This window comes from Musca vetustissima, unplaced genomic scaffold, assembly GCF_032173495.1.
Source record: "Musca vetustissima isolate MV318-11 ecotype Yass unplaced genomic scaffold, APGP_CSIRO_Mvet_v1 utg17853, whole genome shotgun sequence".
Lineage (NCBI taxonomy): Eukaryota > Metazoa > Arthropoda > Insecta > Diptera > Muscidae > Musca > Musca vetustissima.
In genome coordinates this window covers 75332-97348 of record NW_026874124.1, presented here as the reverse complement: position 1 = coordinate 97348, position 22017 = coordinate 75332, and the positions used below count along the sequence as shown (strand labels likewise).

The window sequence follows — 22017 nt, the reverse complement described above, 5'->3', positions numbered from 1 at the left end:
GCCAACTTTCATCCAAATCGGATCATAAATGCGACCTGTACTTTGTTCACAAAAATACATGGACGGACAGACGGACATGCGTAAATCGACTTTGAAAGTGATTCTATGCATATTCTCAAAAGGAACCATGTGTCTATCTCGTTTCCTTTTGCCTGTTACAAACATATGCACAAAGACATAATACCCTGTACCACAGTGTGGTGAAGGGTATAAAAACAATTCTATTATTTTCTTTTGTTTTCACTTTATTACAGTTAAACTAATCAGATCTACACCGCACCGCCCCACATATCAAGCACCATCATCATGTCAGAACCCAATTGTTATTTAGTCTTGCAAGACTCAACCATTTTGCCCGGTCAATATTTTGGCGCTAAGGCACCTGTTGACGGTGAAGTTGTATTTCAAACTGGTATGGTTGGTTATCCCGAATCGATGACCGATCGTTCATATCGTGCACAAATATTGGTACTCACCTATCCCCTGATTGGTAACTACGGTGTGCCCGATTTTAATGAAAAAGATGAGCATGGCTTGCCGAAACATTTCGAATGGCTCGAGGGCATTTCCATCGCGGCCTTAGTTGTGGGTGAGGTGTGTGAACAACCTTCACATTGGCGTGCCAAAGAAACTCTTTCCAAATGGATGGAATCTCATGGTGTACCCGGTATAAGTGGCATCGATACCCGAGCCTTGACAAAGAAAATACGTGAAAATGGTTCCATTTTGGGTCGTATTGTCTATGAATATCCGGAAAATATTAAAGAATTGCAATTTGCCGATCCAAATAGTCGTAATTTGGTTGCCGAGTGTTCAGTGAAGCAGCCAATGATCTTCAATGAGGGCGGTTCACCACGCATCTGTGCCATTGATTGTGGTTTGAAATTGAATCAAATTAAATGTTTTGTATCGCGTGGTGCCCGTGTCGAATTGGTACCATGGAATCATAATTTGGATGAATCCACTTTTGATGGTTTATTCATTTCCAATGGTCCTGGTGATCCGGTGGTGTGCAAAGACACCGTGGTGCAGGTTCAGAAAATTTTGAAATCTGGTAAGAAACCCATATTTGGTATCTGTTTGGGTCATCAATTGCTATCGACGGCCATTGGGTGTAAGACCTATAAAATGAAATATGGCAATCGTGGTCACAACTTGCCATGTATACATCATGGTACTGGGCGGTGTTTTATGACCTCACAGAATCATGGTTTTGCTGTTGACACGGAAACGTTGCCGGCCGAGTGGGAGCCATTGTTTACCAATGCCAATGACAATACAAATGAGGGTGAGTCAATGAGAATTTAATATAAATAAAATCAAATTTTTGAAATATATATTTTTTTGCAGGTATTATCCACAAGGACAAACCCTATTTCTCGGTACAATTCCATCCGGAGCACACCGCCGGTCCTGAAGATTTGGAATTGTTGTTCGATGTCTTCCTGGATGCCATCAAGACACCGGCAAATACCGTTAGCCTACGCCAACAATTAATACAACGTCTTATGTATACGCCTAAACCAGAATCCTTGTTGGAGAAGAGACCCCGCAAAGTATTGATTTTGGGTTCCGGTGGTTTATCCATTGGCCAGGCTGGTGAATTTGATTATTCCGGTTCCCAGGCCATTAAGGCAATGAAAGAGGAGAAAATCCAAACAGTCTTGATTAATCCCAATATTGCGACGGTGCAAACCTCCAAAGGTTTGGCTGACAAATGTTATTTCCTTCCTTTGACACCTGAATATGTTGAAGATGTCATCAAGGCCGAGCGTCCCAATGGGGTGCTATTGACATTTGGTGGTCAAACTGCCTTAAATTGTGGTGTGGAGCTGGAACGGTCTGGTGTCTTTGCCAAATATAATGTTAAGATTTTGGGTACTCCCATTAAATCGATTATTGAAACAGAGGATCGTAAAATCTTTGCCGAACGGGTAAATGAAATTGGTGAAAAGGTGGCACCCTCAGAGGCTGTTTACTCCGTAGAGGAGGCTCTTATGGCTGCCAAACGTATTGGTTATCCAGTAATGGCTCGTGCCGCCTTCTCTTTGGGTGGTTTGGGTTCTGGATTTGCTGACAACGAAGAAGAATTAGAAACCTTGGCCAAGCATGCCTTGGCCCATTCCAGCCAGCTGATTATTGACAAATCCCTAAAGGGTTGGAAGGAGGTGGAATATGAAGTGGTGCGTGATGCCTTTGACAATTGCATTACTGTGTGTAATATGGAAAATTTGGATCCTTTGGGTATTCACACCGGTGAGAGTATTGTGGTGGCTCCATCGCAAACTTTGAACAACAAGGAATATAATATGCTGAGAAGTACAGCCTTGAAAGTGATAAGACATTTTGGTGTGGTCGGTGAATGTAACATACAATATGCATTGAATCCTTATTCGGAGGAATACTACATTATTGAAGTGAATGCCCGCTTGTCGCGTAGTTCCGCCTTGGCCAGCAAGGCCACCGGCTATCCTTTGGCTTATGTGGCTGCCAAGTTGTCATTGGGTGTTGCATTGCCTTCGATTAAAAACTCCGTAACCGGTGTAACCACTGCCTGCTTTGAACCTTCTTTGGATTATTGTGTGGTGAAAATTCCACGCTGGGATTTGGCCAAATTCATTAGGGTCAGCAAAAATATTGGCAGCTCCATGAAAAGTGTGGGTGAAGTTATGGCAATTGGTCGCAATTTCGAGGAGGCATTCCAAAAGGCTTTACGTATGGTGGATAATGCTGTGACCGGTTTTGATCCCTATTTGCAAAAGGTCAACAACGACGAGTTGAAGGAACCCACCGATAAGAGGCCATTTGTTTTGGCTGCTGCCCTAAAAGCCAATTACACCGTAGATGAGTTACACTCCCTAACGAAAATCGATCGTTGGTTTTTGAATAAAATGAAAAATATTATTGAATTCTATAAGGAAATTGAGGTGTCGGGAAGTTCGTTGAGTAACAGCCAGCTGTTGCAGGCCAAACGTATGGGCTTTTCAGATAAACAATTGGCTGAAGCTATTAAGGTTACGGAATTGGCAATCAGGCAACAGAGAAAGGAGGCTGGCATTTTACCATATGTCAAACAAATCGATACAGTGGCAGGAGAATGGCCAGCTGCCACCAATTATTTGTATCTTACCTACAATGCCTCGGAATATGATATTGAATTCCCTGGAGGTTATACCATTGTGGTCGGTTCAGGTGTCTATCGCATTGGCTCCTCGGTGGAATTTGATTGGTGTGCCGTAGGTTGCCTTAGGGAATTACGCAACTTGGGCAAATCCACCATTATGATCAATTATAATCCCGAAACCGTATCCACCGATTATGATATGTGTGATCGTCTATATTTCGAAGAGATAACCTTTGAAGTTGTTATGGACATCTATGAAATGGAACACTCGGATGGTATTATCCTATCCATGGGTGGTCAATTACCCAACAATATTGCCATGGATTTACATCGTCAACAAGCCAAGGTCTTGGGTACCTCTCCGGAATCTATTGATTCTGCTGAAAATCGTTTCAAATTCTCTCGTATGTTAGATCGCAAAGGCATTTTGCAGCCACGTTGGAAGGAGTTAATCAACCATGAAAGTGCCATACAATTTTGTCACGAAGTTGGTTATCCATGTTTGGTGAGACCTTCATATGTGTTGTCCGGCGCTGCCATGAATGTAGCCTATTCCGATCAAGATCTAATGACATATTTAACAGCTGCCTCACAAGTTAGCAAAGAACACCCTGTGGTCATCTCCAAATTCTTACAAGAAGCTAAGGAAATCGATGTGGATGCCGTTGCTGCTGATGGTGAAATTTTATGTATGGCCGTTTCCGAGCATGTGGAGAATGCCGGTGTTCATTCAGGAGATGCCACATTGGTAACACCACCACAAGATTTAAATGCAGAAACATTGGAAAATATTAAACGTATTACAAGTGATGTGGCGGGATTGTTGGATGTGACGGGTCCCTTTAATATGCAAATTATTGCTAAGAACAACGAACTGAAGGTTATTGAATGTAATGTCCGTGTATCACGTTCCTTCCCATTTGTGTCGAAAACTTTGAATCATGATTTTGTGGCCACTGCAACGAGGGCTATTGTTGGCCTTCCCGTCGAACCTGTCGATGTTTTACATGGTGTCGGCAAGGTTGGTGTCAAGGTACCACAATTCAGTTTTTCACGTTTGGCTGGTGCTGATGTCCAATTGGGTGTTGAAATGTCTTCGACGGGAGAGGTTGCTTGTTTCGGTGATAATCGTTATGAGGCCTATTTGAAGGGTATGATGTCAACGGGTTTCCAAATTCCCAAGAAGGCTATTTTACTATCTATTGGAAGTTTCAAGGTGAGTTAATGGAATATTTTGAAAATGAAAAATGTAAATATTTTTTATTTTCAAATTTTACAGCACAAAATGGAACTATTGCCCTCAATTAGAGATTTGGCCAAGATGGGTTACAAATTATATGCTTCCATGGGTACTGGTGATTTCTATGTGGAACATGGTGTTAATGTAAGTAGAGTCAAATGAATATTTTTAAATTAGATTTCTAGAACTATGTCTTTAACGTGTATAGAGTCGGGAATTAAAAAAAATCAGGGGCAATATAGGTGTGGATTTTCAAAATTGTGTTTTTAAGTTCAAGTCATAGGCGTGGATTTTTTAAAAATATTTTTTAAGGGTTCAACATAGGCGTGGATTTTTTTAAATATATTTTTTAAAGAAAAACAACAATATTTTTTTATAAATAATCACATTTTATTTCCTCCGACTAACTTTCCGAGGATTGATTAAATACACCTTTAAGTTGTAATGTTTTACGTTTTAACATATCACGTATTTGAGCTTTTTTCTCTTCATTGGTTAAATTCTGTATAAACTTATCAGTATTTTGTGATAGATTTTGAAATAATTCAGTGTTACCCAGAGGTGAGGATTTTATAAAATCAGAGGAACTTTTCATTAGTGAGGGGAAGAATTTCGTAGATTCCTTATTGGCATCACATGGTAATGCCGCCGGTGGACTATCAAACTGCTCCTCCTCACCATCATCTCTTTCATTTTCATTGCAATCCGTATCCTCTTGACTTTCACTTCTCTCCACCTTTGATCGTAAAATACTAACAGGACTATAACATTCCGGCTTTTGTATGGGATTTACATCACCCTCCTGGACTTTTATGACAACATTATTAAATTTAATTGATTTTCGTGGTGTTTCTGGGGGACGTAGTACGACGACAATGGGTTGCTCCTCTTCCTCCTCAACAATACTTTCCTTGTCCCATGATGAGGGTTCAGTAGTTTCATTTTCAATATTTTCGGGAACATTTTCCATTCGTTCCCCCATTTCTTCATATAAATTATAGGGTTGTATTTCCTGGAAATTTCTAATGTTCTCGCCCATTTTTTCTTTAAAATCATTACTTGGCACCCGGACAATTGTAGGTGTCGAACTTGATTCGAGACTAATGCGTACCGGTAGTATAGGGGGTGGTGTTGTTGTCAATGGAAAATCTTCCTTATCGCATAGAATTTGCAGTTCTTCATCGAGACTCTGAATTTTATTGAGATATTCTTTGGCACCAATGTCACAACCATAATTATGATAGACCTTACACAGACGCCTCGCCTGTGAGAGATAGGTTTTGGTCACCGGTATTGATTGAAATTCGATAGCTTTTGTGGACATTTCAATTAAATGATCGAGAACAATTTCCAAAATGTTGGTCCGTCTTAGATTTTCAACACCTTGATTGAGCTGTCGCTGATTGGGGTTGTTCAAATCCTTTTTGAAAAAGAACTGTGGAAGGAGAAGAGAAATATTTTTTTATTAGTAGGGATTTTAAAATAGATTTGTTTTTTAAGATTTATTTAAAAAAAATTTCAAGGGCTATACATAGGTGTCGATTTTTTAAAATATTTTTCAATGCCTATGACTGGTGTTTTATTAAATATTTTTAAAATACATTTTTCTTACCTCCACATCAATTGATTCCACAGATCTCCGCTTGGCTACCATTTCCTGCTTTTTTAATTCGATGTTATGACGTAGCAGCTGAGTTTTCCTACGCAATTTACCATTTGTACGAACATGATGTTGTTTCATACCGAGCAGACCTTTGGCACCTTCATCCGGCATCAAACACGTACCCTCCTCATCACCCTCAGCCTGGTTTAAATCCATCAAGGAGCGGGCATTTTTTGCCAATAATTTCAATTTCAACATATCATTCTCCACAAGATTTTCAAAAAGTTTTTTAAAATTTAATTTTGGAAAATATCCTTCGATAAATTCCAAATTACGAAAAGTGATCATTAAATGCATGAGAGGATTTGCCGTAATATCTGCCAATATGGTATAGAGAGTGTTGAGTGAATATTCCGGTATACTTTCGAAGAGATTACGTTCTCGTATAAAATAATCACTGAGATGTTTTTCTCGCACTCGCTGCTTGAAAGAGTCCACAAAACGTATTAGTACCTCTCCTAGAAATTCTTCCGGCCAGGCATTGTAATCCTTTTCACATTCCCAAAATAGGTGGGCTCGTAAATGATCTAAAGCGAACATTAGCGATTTATTTTTCTCCATTGGCTCAACGAAGCATTTGAGTAGGGCCTTGGTGATCATGTAGACCTTAATTTGAGTATTTGTTAAATGTTGTTCCAGGTAACGTTCCGCTTTGGGGAATACAATACGCCATTCAATATCCCGAAATGGGTTACGTTTCTTTTTCGGTGCATAGCCTAGAGGGATGACGTGAAAGCCGAAGGTTTCAATGCGTTTTATCATGGCTCGTGTAGGCCATTGGATCTGTTGTCCCGTTTGGGGGTTTGTGGACAAGGGTCTATCTCTCAAGCGGAACTCGAAAGCACACTTGGGCCACTCATTGACATTCTGGGCGACATAAATTGCCGGAATTAATTCATATTGCTCGGTATAAATGGAACTTCCTCTAAATGTGGCCATATCCAATTCGTTGTCATCGATCTGCAATTGTTGGGCTAACTTCTTGCGCACCAATTCACCAAAATATCTCATAAATTCGCGAGAATTTAGATATTGTTGGGCCAATAGTTTTCTTCGTTTTTCCAATTCTATGCGGTATAGCTTTATTGCCTGCAAGGTATCATAGTCTCGCCAATCTTCCCGTTTCCGATTTTCTTCATCATCGCTGAAATCACTTTCCTCATCTTCTTCTTCATCATCGGTGAACTCATCTTCTTGCAGGGGTTGAACAAAATTTCCCAATGCGGAAATACAAGAATCAGGCAAAACTTTGGCATCCACTTTCTGGCGATCTCGATCATTCGACATTTTCAATTCCTTCAGAGGATGTTGAGTATTTAAGTGTGTAATAAATGCATAATCATAATCATTTTCAGGATCCCGACCCGGTTTTCCACTACCCATAACATTTAGCATGGCTCTACTGCCATATGGACTGGTGGTGCCATAACCCGAACTACCTTCGCTATAAATATCATCATCGTGTGGTGAGGATTTTGAAGCCGCGTTATTTGTATCTTCTCGTAATCTCAGGCGCACATAGCCCTTCCACTTGATATCGCCTAACATCTTAGCATAATCCTCCTTGCAGGGTGTCGTTTCTCGAAAATCCATTTCCATATCAACTTTACAGAGGGGCGATATTGAATCATAATTGGCATCATTCGGCCGTGCTATATCGATATTTTCAAAAACCATATAAATTGTTTGGGTTTGCAGCAACTGGGGGTGGTTTTTATCGGGACCGTGACTGCAAGAAAAATGAAAAAATATTCGATTTTTTTAAATAAAATAAAAATATTCACTTACACTGGTTTATATTTAATCCACTTGGCCACGGCCACATCCAAAGGATTTGTCAGCAATATTGAATGTTCTTCCAAATTTTGATTTAAATCTTTTTCCTGGGTCAGCAAATGTTCGGTGATGTTTGAAAGTTCGCTGGAAAAAAATAAGAATTTAATAAGAAATAAATATTTTTGAAAAATACACCCGAGAAAAAAAAAATATTTTAAAAAATCTAGACCCAAATAAGGGTACTGGAAAAATACTTTAAAAAAATCCATGCCTATATTTAGGCATTGAAAAATATTTGTTAAAAAATCCGCGCCTATATTTATTTCAAAGCATACACTAATGCGTGGATTTTTAAAAAAATATTTCTTCAAAACCGCAAATTGTAGTGGATTTAAAAAAAAATAATAATTCGTTAAGACCGCAGTGGATTTTTATTAATTTTGAACATGTGACTATTATATCGTCCACTTTGCCTTAACCTAACCCAACAATTTTCCACTCGAAACGAGGTATAGGCACAGTTTCTAAATATCCATTGTTTAATTTATTTTAAATTAAAAGCTACTTGTGTTTCAATTGTGATAAGATTTCTTTTACTGTAGCGCGACAAGATACAAATTTGCCGATACTTCTAAATTTCCAAGAAATCCAACAATATAATTAATGAATTCTTTAGAATGTTATTAAAGAACTATATAGCGCAATAACTTGATGAATCACACAGAAGTACTTAAAAATGTTGATTTTTAAACAATATTTTTTGAGAGACCATCTGAGCTTTAAGCGTGGATTTTTTAATGCATACTTTTGGGAGTACCATCTGAACTAGAAGCGTGGAATTTTCAAAAAATATTTTAAGGAGCGCCATCTGAGCTATAATCGTGGATTTTTTTGAAGAATATTTTGGGACGGTGATCTGAGCCATAGAATGTGTATTTTTTAATAATATTTTTGTGAGCGCCATCTGATCTGTAGCCGTAGATTTTTAAAGAATATTTTTAGGAGCAACATCTGAGCTATGAACGTGGATATCTTCGGTAGGGCAATCTGCGATGAAATTGTGAATTTTAAAGAATATTTTATGAGGACTATCTGAAAGAGTTTTTAAAGAATATTTTTCGCAGCACCTTCGAAACCATAAGCGCAGATTATTGAAGAATATTTTTAGGAGGAACTGTTGATTTTTAAAGAATATCTTTGGGTGCACCATTTGGTCTACAAATATTGACTTTAAAGAATAATTTGAGAGGACCAGCGTTGATTTTTTAAAAAATATTTTTGGGAGGACTCTCTGAGCTATAAGCATGGATTTTTAATGCATACTTTTAGGGGTACCATCTGATCTAGAAGAGTGGGATTTTAAAGGTTATTTTTGGGAGGACTATCTGAGGTATAAGCGTGGATTTTTATACCCTTCACCACACTGTGGTACAGGGTATTATGTTTTTGTGCATATGTTTGTAACAGGCAAAAGGATTCGAGATAGACACATGGTTCCTTTTGAGAATATGCATAGAATCACTTTTTATGTTGATTCATGCAAGTCCGTCCGTCCATCTGTCCATGTTAAACTGTAAACAAAGAATATATTTTCGTCCGATTTAAGGAAAATGGTGCACCAAGGTACCTATATATCTTTCGATTTCCACGAAATATGGCATTGCGTACTAAATTAAGTCTAGAGTGATGTGTGTAAAGTTTCGTGAAAATCGCTTCAGATTTAGATATAGCTCCCATATATATTTTCGTCCGATTAAAATAAATAGTGCACCAAAGTCCTTACATGTGCTTCGATTTGCACGAAATTTGCCATATCGTACTGAATTAAGCCTAGAACGATGTGTATTAAATTTCGTGAAAATCAGTTCAGATTTAGATATAGCTCCCATATATATTTTCGTCCGATTTAATGTAAATGATGTACCAAAGTCCCTATATATATTTAAATTTGCACGAAATTTGTCATGGCGTACTCAATTATGTCTAGAATGATGTGTGTTAAGTTTCGTCAAAATCGGTTCAGATTTTGATATAGGGCCCATATATATTTTCGTCCGATTTTAGGTAAATAATGCACCAAAGTCCTTATAAATCCTTCGATTTGCAAGAAATTTGGCACAGCGTACTGAATTAAGTCTAGAATGATGTGTGCTAAGTTTGAAAATAATTGTTGGATATAGCTCCCATATATAGTTTCGCCCGATTTTAGGTAAATGGTACACCAAAGTCCCTGAAAATCTTTAAATTTGCACGAACTTTGGCATAGTGTACTGAATTAAGTGTAAAATGGCGTGTGCTAAGTTTCAAGAAAATCGGTTTATATTTAGATATAGTTCCCATATATATTTTTGTCCGATTTTAAGTAAATGGTGCACTAAAGATCCATAGCTAGGCCGATTGACACAACATACTGAATATAATATATAAATTAATCTGTGGCATGTTTCCGTGAAATCGGTTCAGATATAGATGTAGCGCATAGCTTCCATATATAATTTCGACCTATTCATGTTAACAAAATTTAGTTTAGGTTGCAGAATTGCATGTGTAGGGATTGATGTTAGTCGGTTTACATATAGATAAAGATCACATATGTAAGTTCGTTCAATTTCATGTCAATTGTCCTTCGAAGAGACGACGTCTGCGACGTAACCGTGAATTTTTAAACAGTATTTGTGGGAGCACTATCTGAGGTATAAGCGTGATTTTTTAAAGAATATTTTTGGGAGGACTATCAGAGGTATAAGCGTGAAATTTTAAAACACATTTTTGGGAGGACTATCTTAGGTATAAACGTGGATTTTTAAAGACTATCTGAGGTATAAACGTGGATTTTTAAAGAATATTTTTGGTAGGACTATCTGAGTTATAAACGTGAATTTTTAAAGAATATTTCTGGGAGGACTATTTGAGTTATAAACGTGAATTTTTAAAGAATATTTCTGGGAGGACTATTTGAGTTATAAGCATGAAGAATGTTTTTCCTCAACTGAAAAAATCTCAGTGCTGAGAAATATTTGTTTCCTTTAGAAAATTTCTCAGAATTATGGATTGAAGAAAATTCACAAAAAGTATTTGTTTTTTATAGCAAAAATTCTACAGAGGTCTCGTTTATTTCAAAGACATAAAAACCGTAAAGACTCGACAAAATGCATTTTGACAATATAGTTTATAAAAAAATATCCAGGGGGAATCAGGTATAACAGAGGCATGTTAACAATAAAAACGCCAATACGCTATAATGTGTTTATAAAATGTAAATAAAATCAGAGATCTGCACTCAAAATATATTTTTTTTTATTTAATAAGCTTAGGATATAGCTTTAAAAACGTTTAATATTGTTCTCTCTGTTGTTATGATATCGTAACAACATAGGAAAAACCATATGTTGGAAATTGTATACGTATCAATTGTCCTATCTTTATACTTTTATGTCTTTGTTTATTTTTATTCTATGAAAAAAAAAAATTTTTTTATAGAAAAATATCCACAGAACTGACTTTTAATTTTTTCCTATAGAAAAAATCCACAGAAGTGAGGTTTGATTTTTTTTCCATACAAAATAACCCTCAGAATTGAAGATTGAATTTTTCACTTTAATATCTATTTGTTCAATATGGGAACTTTCTTTGTTTTCTCTTGTTTTTTTTTTTATTTTTGATAACAACTAAATTTGTTAATAATGACTCAAAATATACATCTAAATAATATATAAAGAAAACCCCCTCATATTTTATGATAGTTGTAGAAAGCACTTACAAATTAACACAATTAATGAAGTGCTCCTAAATTTTAACCAGATGTTCAGTGTTTTGTATATCTGATAAAAGTCACGAAATACAGTTTGTTTCAATACGATAAGATTTGTGGCGAGCCTTTTCAAAATCGCAGATGCGTACAAATTGATATAAATATGTGAGTGCCATTGTCGGTCACCAGTTTCGCATATTCATGATAATGATTAGTAAGCCTTCCTGTTTATAAAAAACAATTCAAGGCAGCAGACATTGTGTCTACTGCTTCAGGGTGGATTCCCTTAGAATTTTATTTGAAAATTATTAAATAAGACGAGTGTTCTTGGTATTATTAATAACTGGCTGATTTTAGTTATTAGATATGTATAGAAAGGTATTTGATTTTATTTTGTTACAGATAACACTTTTTCAGTGCGTGCTATTTTTTTTATCGTATCGATAACAGCCTAGCAACTTGACTGACTTCCTTCTTGTAATCATGTAATGTGTGCGACTACATTTCTTTTCCAGTTAGCTACTTTTTTTAATGATACGATATGATGCTGCTGGTGTGTGTGATTGGTGTCAATAGTGTTTTGATAACGCAATAACTTCCCACAGGTAGCCAGACAGATTACATATATTTCTAGGTAGTTGAAAATGGGAAATACTATTGAAAACTAATTCTAAGAACTAATGATTTGATTACAAAAAAGTTCTCAATACTGAGGATAATTTTTTTTTCTATAGAAACAGATAATCCTCGAAAACTTGACAATTTTTTTCCACGCTTATAGCTAAGATAGTCCACCCACAAATATTCTTTAAAAATCTACGCTTATAGCTTAGATAGTCCTCCCAAAAATATTCTTTAAAAATCCACGCCTAAAAATGCACGCTTACAGCTCAGATAGTCCTCCAAAAAGTACTCGTTAAAAATCCACGCTTATAACTCAGATGGTCCTCCTAAAAATATTTTTTAGAAATCCACGCTTATATCTCAGATGGTCCTCCTAAAAATATTCTTTAGAAATCCACGCTTATACCTCAGATGGTTCACGCTTACAGCTCAGATAGTCCTCCAAAAAGTACTCGTTAAAAATCCACGCTTATAACTCAGATGGTCCTCCTAAAAATATTTTTTAGAAATCCACGCTTATAAATCAGATGGTCCTCCTAAAAATATTTTTTAGAAATCCACGCTTATATCTCAGATGGTCCTCCTAAAAATATTCTTTAGAAATCCACGCTTATACCTCAGATGGTCCTCCTAAAAATATTCTTTAAAAATCCACGCTTATACCTAAGAGAATCCTCCAAAAATATTCTATAAAAATCCACACTTACAGCTCTAATAGTTCTCCCAAAAATATTTTTTAAAAATTCTCGCTTATACCTCAGATAGTCCTCCCAAAAATATTTTTTAATCAAAATCCACGTTAAATATTCTTTAAAAACCCAAAAATATTCTTTAAAAACCCACGCTTATACCTCAGAGAATCATTTTAAAAATATTCTTTAAAAATCAACGCTTATACCTCAAATGGTCCTCCCAAAAATATTCTTTAAAAATCCACGCCTATACCTCAGATAGTTCTCCTAAAAATATTCTTTAGAAATCTACGCTTATACCTCAGATGGGGTCCTCCTAAAAATATTCTTTAGAAATCCACGCTTATATTCAGATGGTCCTCCCAAAAATATTCTTTAAAAATGCTCGCTTATTGCTTAGATAGTTCTCCCAAAAATATTCTTTAACAATCCGGGCTTATACCTCAGATAATCCTCCTAAAAATATTCTTACAAAATCCACGCCTATACCTCAGATAATCCTCCTAAAAATATTCTTTAAAAATCCAGGCTTATACCTCAGAGAATCTTCCTAGAAATGTTCTTTAAAAATCCACGTTTATACCTCAGAGAATCATTCTAAAATATGAATTTTTATAAAGCCAATAGGCCCCTAAAAATATTCCATAAAAATCCAGGCTTAAAGATCAGATGGTTCTTCCAAAAATATTCTATAAAAATTCAAGCTGATAGCTTACATGGTCCTCCCAATAATCAGAGGGCCCTCTCAAAAGTTTTTTTTAATCAAACTTCAGTCTAAGGTATTTTCCTATACCAAAAAAAAATTATATCTTAGTTTTGTGGTATTTCCAATTATCTGTTAAAACAAACAAAAAATCTCCTCCTCACCTCTCATAATTCTTAAAAAATTGCATTGTCAGGACACATTGATTCAAAATAAATCCACATAAATTTTCATTCAGCTCCTTTTGGATTTTTGTCTCCAATTGTCGATTGAATTCGTCACGACGAAAATTATAACGCATTCGAATATCCGCACCACCCGTTGACAATTCATCACTACCGCGTAACCGAATTTTTGGGCTGGCGAACGATTCTTCTCTAGAAACCCGACGACGTGCACGTCCTGGTGAACCGTCACCATCAATGCTATTGCGATTTTTCTTCTTCGTTTTCTTTAACATTTTACGTTGACGTTTTGCCTGTTTCTTTTGCAGCCGGGCAATTTGTTTACGTTGCTTCTCCTGTTGCTTACGGGAACGTTCTCTTTGCGTTTCTTTATATTGTAACTCCTGTAGGGGATTATTGGGTTTCGGTAGAAATTTTGAACTAGAACGACCCATAATATTTATAACAAAAAATTTTCTTCCGTATTTTCTTTTTTTGTTATTTTTATCTTCGTTCGTTCGTCTCTTCGGAAACACGCACAACGTTGAACGGACAATTAAGAACTAAAACAGCAACTAGAAATCAGTATCAGATCGGAACTGATTGCTGCTATCAATCATCAGCACAGCACATATCTTTGCGGCTATCAAAGAATTGCTGTTTAGTTGTTGTCTGTCTCCCCCTTTCAACGTATGCATGCAGAACTTTCCACCTTTACTTTGCTGGAGGCAGGAAACTTCAGACCATTTCATTGTAGATCATTTCCTCCCCCCAAACTCCTCTGTGAGGCATATTTTTCTTATCAATATTCTTTTTTTATAATTTTTTATTTCACATTTCTTTTTTATATAAACAATTGAATTGTGAAAATAAGAATAACATATTTAATGTGTTATCTGATGGTAGTTGTTCTGACTGAGTGATTGATTACATGTCCCTTAGTCTGTCTGTCCGTATTGACAAAGAATTTACCTTGGAACATTTCATATTGTTTATCTTCTTATTTGAGGTTCTTCGCAGAGAAAGTCATTTTGTTGACATTGGCCAGTATTTTCTTTATGGGTGCCATTGAATATTTTTCTTGGTTGGACCTGTCATTTTATATATTTTTAAACCTTGAAACGGAGCTACAACATTGCAGATAACTGAACTTGATTTTATGCCTTTATATGTCAATAGAATTCAGTGTAAATAAAAAGCGCCATTAATCACTTAGTCAATACGAATGATTAAATTCAATTCTTAGTTAGCACAGGTCTGAGGATTTTTTCAAAAGAAAAAAAAATATATTTTTAATTGACGCTAATTGCTCGGTTGGTCCTCCCAAAAATACGTTTTTAATATCCACACTTGTAGCTTAAATGGTGCTCCTAAAAATATTCTGCAAAAATCTACTTTATAGCTCAAATGAACCTCCCAAAAATATGCTTTAATAATGAAGAAGGTATTCCCCAAAATATTCCTTTAAAACCCGAGCTTATTGTTCTGATGACCCTCGCAAAGATATTCTTAAAAAATCGAAACATTTAGCTCAAATGGTCCTCCCAAAAATATTTTTGAAAATCGACGGTCAGATTCTTCTATCAAAAATTCCACGTTCATGGCATAAGTAATATAAATTTTTTCTTGAGAAATCCATGCTCTTTGCTCAAACTGCCCTCTCAAAAATATGTTTTAAAAATGCATGTTTATTTATAGTCGAATATAGCTCTGATAGTCTTTCAAGCATATTTCTTAAAAAGAATTATTAAAAAATCCACAAATTTAGTTCATATTATTGTTCCGACAAAAAATGCATGCTTATAGTAAAGACGGTTCTCCCAAAAGCGTTCTTTTGACATCTGAGCCACGCTAATGGCTCAGATGTCAGTCCTCAAAATAACGTTTAAAAATTCACTCTTAAAGCCAAGATGTTCCTCCCAAAAATATTATTGAAAACTCCGAAATTATAGTTCTGATGGCCATCCCTAAAATATGGCCATGAAATCCACTCTTATAGCTCTGATGATCTCCCCTAAAATATGGCCATGAAATCCACTTTTATAGCTCAGATGATCCTCACAAAATTATTCTCCACAAATCCATGCTTATAGTTCGTATTCTCCTCCTAAAAATATTCTTTAAAAATCCACGCTTATACCTCAGATAGTCCTTCCAAAAATATTCTTTAAAAATCCACGCTTATACCTCAGATAGTCCTTCCAAAAATATTCTTTAAAAATCCACGCTTATACCTCAGATAGTCCTTCCAAAAATATTCTTTAAAAATCCACGCTTATACCTCAGATAGTCCTTCCAAAAATATTCTTTAAAAATCCACGCTTATACCTCAGATAGTCCTTCCAAAAATATTCTTTAAAAATCCACGCTTATACCTCAGATAGTCCTTCCAAAAATATTCTTTAAAAATCCAGGCTTGTAGATCAGATTATGCTCCCAAAAATATTCTTTAAAACCCCACGCTTATAGCTCTGATAGTCATTTCAAAAATATTCTTTAAAAATCTACGCGTATAGCTTAGATAGTCCTACCAAAAATATTCTTTAAAAATCCACGCTTATAACCCACATAGTCCTCCAAGAAATATTCTTTAAAAATTCACGCTTATACCTCAGATAGTCCTCCCAAAAATATTCTTTAAAAAATCAACACTTATAGCTCTGATGGTCCTACCTAAAATATTCTTTAAAACCCATGCTTTTATCGCAGATGGACCTCCCTAAAAATATTCTTCAAAAAATCCACGCTTATAGCTCAGATAGTCCTCCAAAAAATATTCTTTAAAAATCCACGCTTATAGTTCAGATAGTGCTCCCAAGAATATTCTTTGAATATACACGCTTATACTTCAAATAGTCCTGCCAAAAATATGGTTTAAAAATCCACGCTTATAGCTCAGATAGTCCTCCCAAAAAAATCCACGCTTATACCTTAGATAGTCCTCACAAAAATATTCTTTAAAATTCACGATTGTATCACAGATGATGATCCTAAAAGCATGCTTGAAAATCTATGCTTTTAGTGTAGATATTCCTCCCAAAAATATTCTTTAAATATCCCCGCTTAAAGCATAGATGGCACTTCCAAAAATATTCTTTTCATATTCACGTTTTTATCTCAGTCGATCTTCTCTGACATTTATTTTGAAATCCACGATTATTGCTCAGGTGTTTTTCCCCAAAAAAATATTGAAAACTCCAAGCTTATTCATCGAAAGGTCCTACCTAAAATATGCTTTAAAATATACATATATATCGAACTTCTCCTGATATATCAGGTCTAAAAAACGTTTCTATAGAAAACAAAAATCCTCTGGAAAATTTTTCTGTTAAAGGTCTACGATTGGTTGATATTTTTCAACCGAAAAATATCATACCCTACTGCTGATGATTTGTTCCTATAGAAAATCAGAAGTCTGCTCCGACTTTTTTTTTGTATTCAGACCTCAGTTCTGAACAATTTTTTATATATGAAAAAATCGAAACCTCAGTTCTTAACCCTGTTTTTTTTTCTTTTCAGGTTGAATGTGTCCAATGGACTTTCGATAAAAATGTAACCGATGATCTAAATGGCGAACTGATGCATTTGGCTGAATTCTTGTCGCAGAAACAATTTGATATGATTATCAATTTGCCCATGCGGGGAGGTGGAGCTAGAAGGTAATGAAACAAAAAACTCCTTTTTAAAAACGATTACTTACCCCCTCCCTTTCCTATATCTTTCCGCAGAGTATCGAGTTTCATGACTCACGGCTATCGTACCCGCCGTTTGGCTGTAGACTATTCAATTCCACTGGTAACAGATGTGAAATGTACTAAACTTTTGGTAGAATCTATGCGTGTGACGGGACGCAAGCCGGCCATGAAGACACACACAGATTGTATGACTTCGAGACGTATGGTAACCTTGCCCGGTTTCATTGATGTCCATACCCATTTGAGGGAACCTGGCGCCACACACAAGGAAGATTTTGCAAGTGGTACAGCAGCTGCGCTAGCTGGTGGTGTCACTATGGTCTGCGCCATGCCCAATACCAACCCCTCCGTGGTGGATCGCAATACCTTTACACTTTTCCAAGAATTGGCCAAGGCTGGAGCACGTTGTGATTATGCCCTGTTTGTGGGAGCTTCGGATAGCAACTGGCAACATGTCAATGAATTGGCTGCCCAGGCGGCCGGTTTGAAAATGTATTTGAATGATACCTTCAGTACGCTGAAAATGACCGATATGACCATTTGGGAGAAACATATGCAAAATTGGCCAAAGCGGGCACCTATTGTGTGTCATGCCGAAAAACAGACCATGGCGGCGGTTATTTTGATGGCACACCTCATGGATCGTTCGGTTCACATTTGCCATTTGGCACGTAAAGAAGAGATGATGATTGTTCGTGCTGCCAAGGAGAAGGGTATGAGGGTTACATGTGAGGTGTGTCCCCACCATCTGTTCCTGTCCACCAAGGATATCAATTCAATTGGCTCTGGACGGGCTGAAGTAAGACCGGTTCTGTGTTCCCCCGAAGATCAAAAAGCATTGTGGGATAATATGGAATATATCGATGTCTTCGCCACCGATCACGCTCCCCACACATGGGAGGAAAAGAATTCCGAAAAACCACCACCAGGTTTCCCTGGTTTGGAAACCATCTTACCTCTTCTATTGCAGGCAGTGGATGAGGGTCGTTTAACCCTGGATGATATTAAGAATAAATTCTATCGTAACCCGAAGAGAATTTTCAGTTTGCCGGAGCAGCCAAATACCTATGTAGAGGTGGATCTGGATGAGGAATGGGTGATATCCAAGGATTGTATGCATTCAAAGGCCAAGTGGACTCCCTTCCAGGGTATGAAAGTAAAGGGTAAGGTACATCGTGTGGTCTTACGCGGTGAGGTGGCCTTCATTGATGGTGAGGTTTTGGTCCAACCTGGCTTCGGACAAAATGTACGCAGTCAATATAATTTGAAACCAATGGATGCCTTGGAAATCAAGACATCGTATGATAATTTGGATACCATCAAAGTTTTGGATCGCAGTGCTGAATTTGTATCCGATTCGCAGACAAATGAAGCCTTCACAAAACTACTATCGGAGACCCCATCAAAGGTACATTTCTCTGGCGATCCTAGTTTCTTGCGTCCCATTTCACCATTGCCACGTGTGCGTTGTGATTCAGCTAGTAATGCCACTCTGAAGGAGTTGATACAAAGAACTTCGTCTGCAAGTGCTCCCATTTCGCCGGTGGCACCCACACTACTCGGACGTCATGTCCTCTCTGTGGATATGTTTAGCAAGGAACAGTTGAATGATATTTTCAATTTGGCTCAAATGTTAAAGAGTCGTGTGGTCAAGGATCGTCCCGTTGACGATTTGCTGAAAGGTAAAATTATGGCTTCTGTTTTCTATGAGGTTAGTACCCGCACCTCATGCAGTTTTGCTGCTGCTATGCAACGTTTGGGTGGTCGTGTCATCTATATGGATCAGACAAGTTCCTCGGTGAAAAAGGGTGAAACGTTGGAGGATAGTATTGCCGTTATGGCTGGTTATTCAGACGTTGTGGTCCTTCGGCATCCAGAACCAGGTGCAGTGGCGGTAAGTTCTCAATACTTTTTTTAAATTTTTTAAGCAATATAAAATAATGGTCCTTCTTTTTTCCCTTAGCGTGCCGCCCAACATTCCCGCAAACCTTTGATCAATGCCGGTGATGGTGTTGGCGAACATCCCACCCAGGCTTTGTTGGATATTTTTACAATCCGTGAGGAAATTGGTACTGTTAACGGTCTCACCATTACCATGGTTGGTGATTTGAAACATGGCCGCACTGTGCATTCCTTGGCTCGCCTATTGACCTTGTATAATGTCACCATACAATATGTCAGTCCAGATAATTTGGGTATGCCCGATCACATCGTCCGTTATCTAAATTCGAAGGGTATTAGCCAGAAAACTATGCAAAGTTTGGAAGAAGCACTACCCACCACCGATGTTTTGTATATGACACGCATTCAGAAAGAACGTTTCGCCAGCGACGAGGAATATGAAATGGTAGGTGTTGCGAACAGACAAAAAATGTGTTGCCTATAAAAAGGCGTTTCCGTCTTCTATTGTCCATAAAAGATTTAGTGGTCTTCTATGCCCATAGAAGACATTCACATCTTCTATTGGCTATATAAGACCTAGAAGTTTTTTATTGTCTATATAAGACCCATAGGTGTTCTATTTTCTATAGAAGACCTATAGGTCCTCTATAATCTATAGAAGATCTATAGGTACTCTATTGTCTGCAGAAGACATATAGATCCTCTAGTGTCAATAGAAGATCTATAGGTCCCCTATGGTCTATAAAAGACCTATAAGTCCTCTAGGGTCTATTGGGACAAATAAAAAAAGAAGACCTATAGGTCCTCTAGGGTCTATAGAAGATCTATAGGTCCTCTATGGTCTATAGAAGACCTATAGGTCCTCTATGGTCTATAGAAGACCTAAAGGTCCTCTATGGTCTTTAAAAGATCTGTAGGTCGTCTATGGTCTATAGAAGACCTATATGTCCTCTATTGTCTATAGAAGACCTATATGTCCTCTACGGTCTATAGGAGACCTATGGGTCCTAAATTGTCAATAGAACTTTTATAGACCCTCTATTTCCTATAGAACTTCTATATGGTTTATAGAAGACCTATAGGTCATCTATGGGTTTCAGGAGGCCTATAGGTCGTCTATAGTCTATAGAAGACATATATACCCTAGAAGAAAACTTAATGCCTGAAGAAGATCAAAAGGTCTTCTATTGTCTATGGAAGGCCAAGAAGGTTTATTTGGTCTATAGATGACTTAGAGGTCTAAAAGTTCGAAGACCTCCAATTGCCTATAGAATCCCAAGAGGTTTTTCTGTTGATTATAAGAGAGGACATTTATTTTTTTTTTTAATTTAAAAATATTTTTAATTAAGTTTTAAAATTTTCTAATTATTATTTTTTTTCAGTGCTGCGGCAAATTCATTGTCACACCCAAACTAATGACCCGTGCCAGTCGCCGTACCATTGTTATGCATCCGCTGCCCAGAGTTTTTGAAATTAGCAAAGATTTCGATTCGGATCCTAGAGCTGCATATTTCCGTCAAGCTGAATATGGAATGTATATTCGTATGGCGCTGTTGGCCATGGTTTGTGGTTGTCGTAATTGATATGAAAAACTAGAAGTTGAATATTGAACACTGGCATCAAACAAACGGTTATCAAATTTCCGTTCAACCATTGAAATAACAGAAACAACATCAAACACCCCAAAAACACTTTACAAAAGTAATCTCCCGGGGTGTTTTGAGGGACAAAACAACGCATTTGTTATTTTATTATTTTTTATATCTCTACATTTTTTATATCTAACTATAAATATAAGTTATAACATATATTGAAATAATCTACTACTATATTACATTTGATACATACACCCATATTTGTAATGTTTTTAATTAAAAGAAGAAGAAGAAAAAGAGTTCAAATATACAAACGTTTAACTCGTCAAATTCAAAAATATGCGTATTTTTCTTTTTTATTTGGTGGTAGATCTAGGATGGGTTACATTTAGCGCCTGAAAGTATGCTTTGAAGCCTAAATAATTACTCAAAAGAGTGATTGTACAGTATATGTCAGTTGTATTTGTTCAGTATATTCTGTATTTCTGTTTGTACAGTTCAGCTGAGAACCAAACCCCTTGCTACACGATTCTGTTGGCCTGGTATTTCAGTGAATTTTTAGAGTTTTGCCCAAAATTGAAAATGAAAAAACAAATCCGCCACCAAGCACCGCAGTGAAACGAGAAACGTACCCGAGCATGCTTGTAGATATAAAATAATAAATACCTAGAGGTGTCATGCTATTCGCCTTCTACAAATGGCGGATTTTTTAAAAATTATTTTTTCAAGCCTTACAAGATGCGTGGAGTTTTTAAAGAAGATTTTTTCAAGGCTTACAATAGGCGTGGATTTTTTAAAGAATATTTTTTCATGGTTTAGAAGAGAGAGATTTATAAACATTATTTTTTTAAATATATCCATTTTATATAACTTTTATTTTTGTATGTGTATTTTCTTAATTTAAAAAATATATTCTCTGGTATGGTTAGTATTTTTTTACAACCAAATTACATTACTAAAATATTAGAGAGTGCATTCTATTTCTATCTACATTCATATATATTCTCTATATAAAGACTACTGGTGTTATATATTATAATAATATAAAAATAATAATAATAACAAATATACTTTTGCATTTTGTGATT

The 22017-nt window shown here is 36.4% G+C and overlaps 1 protein-coding gene across 1 annotated transcript; it reads left to right on the top strand.

Moving 5' to 3' along the window:
- Window positions 1-302: 302 nt before the first annotated feature.
- LOC133330993 (CAD protein) lies at window positions 303-20927 on the top strand. Its single transcript, XM_061539399.1, has 7 exons — window positions 303-1288; window positions 1351-4340; window positions 4404-4508; window positions 17257-17396; window positions 17466-19326; window positions 19396-19779; window positions 20717-20927. Exons 1-7 carry the CDS (start codon window positions 307-309, stop codon window positions 20915-20917), a joined length of 6663 nt encoding a protein of 2220 aa, XP_061395383.1. The 5' UTR covers window positions 303-306; the 3' UTR covers window positions 20918-20927.
- The last annotated feature ends 1090 nt before the right edge of the window (window positions 20928-22017 follow it).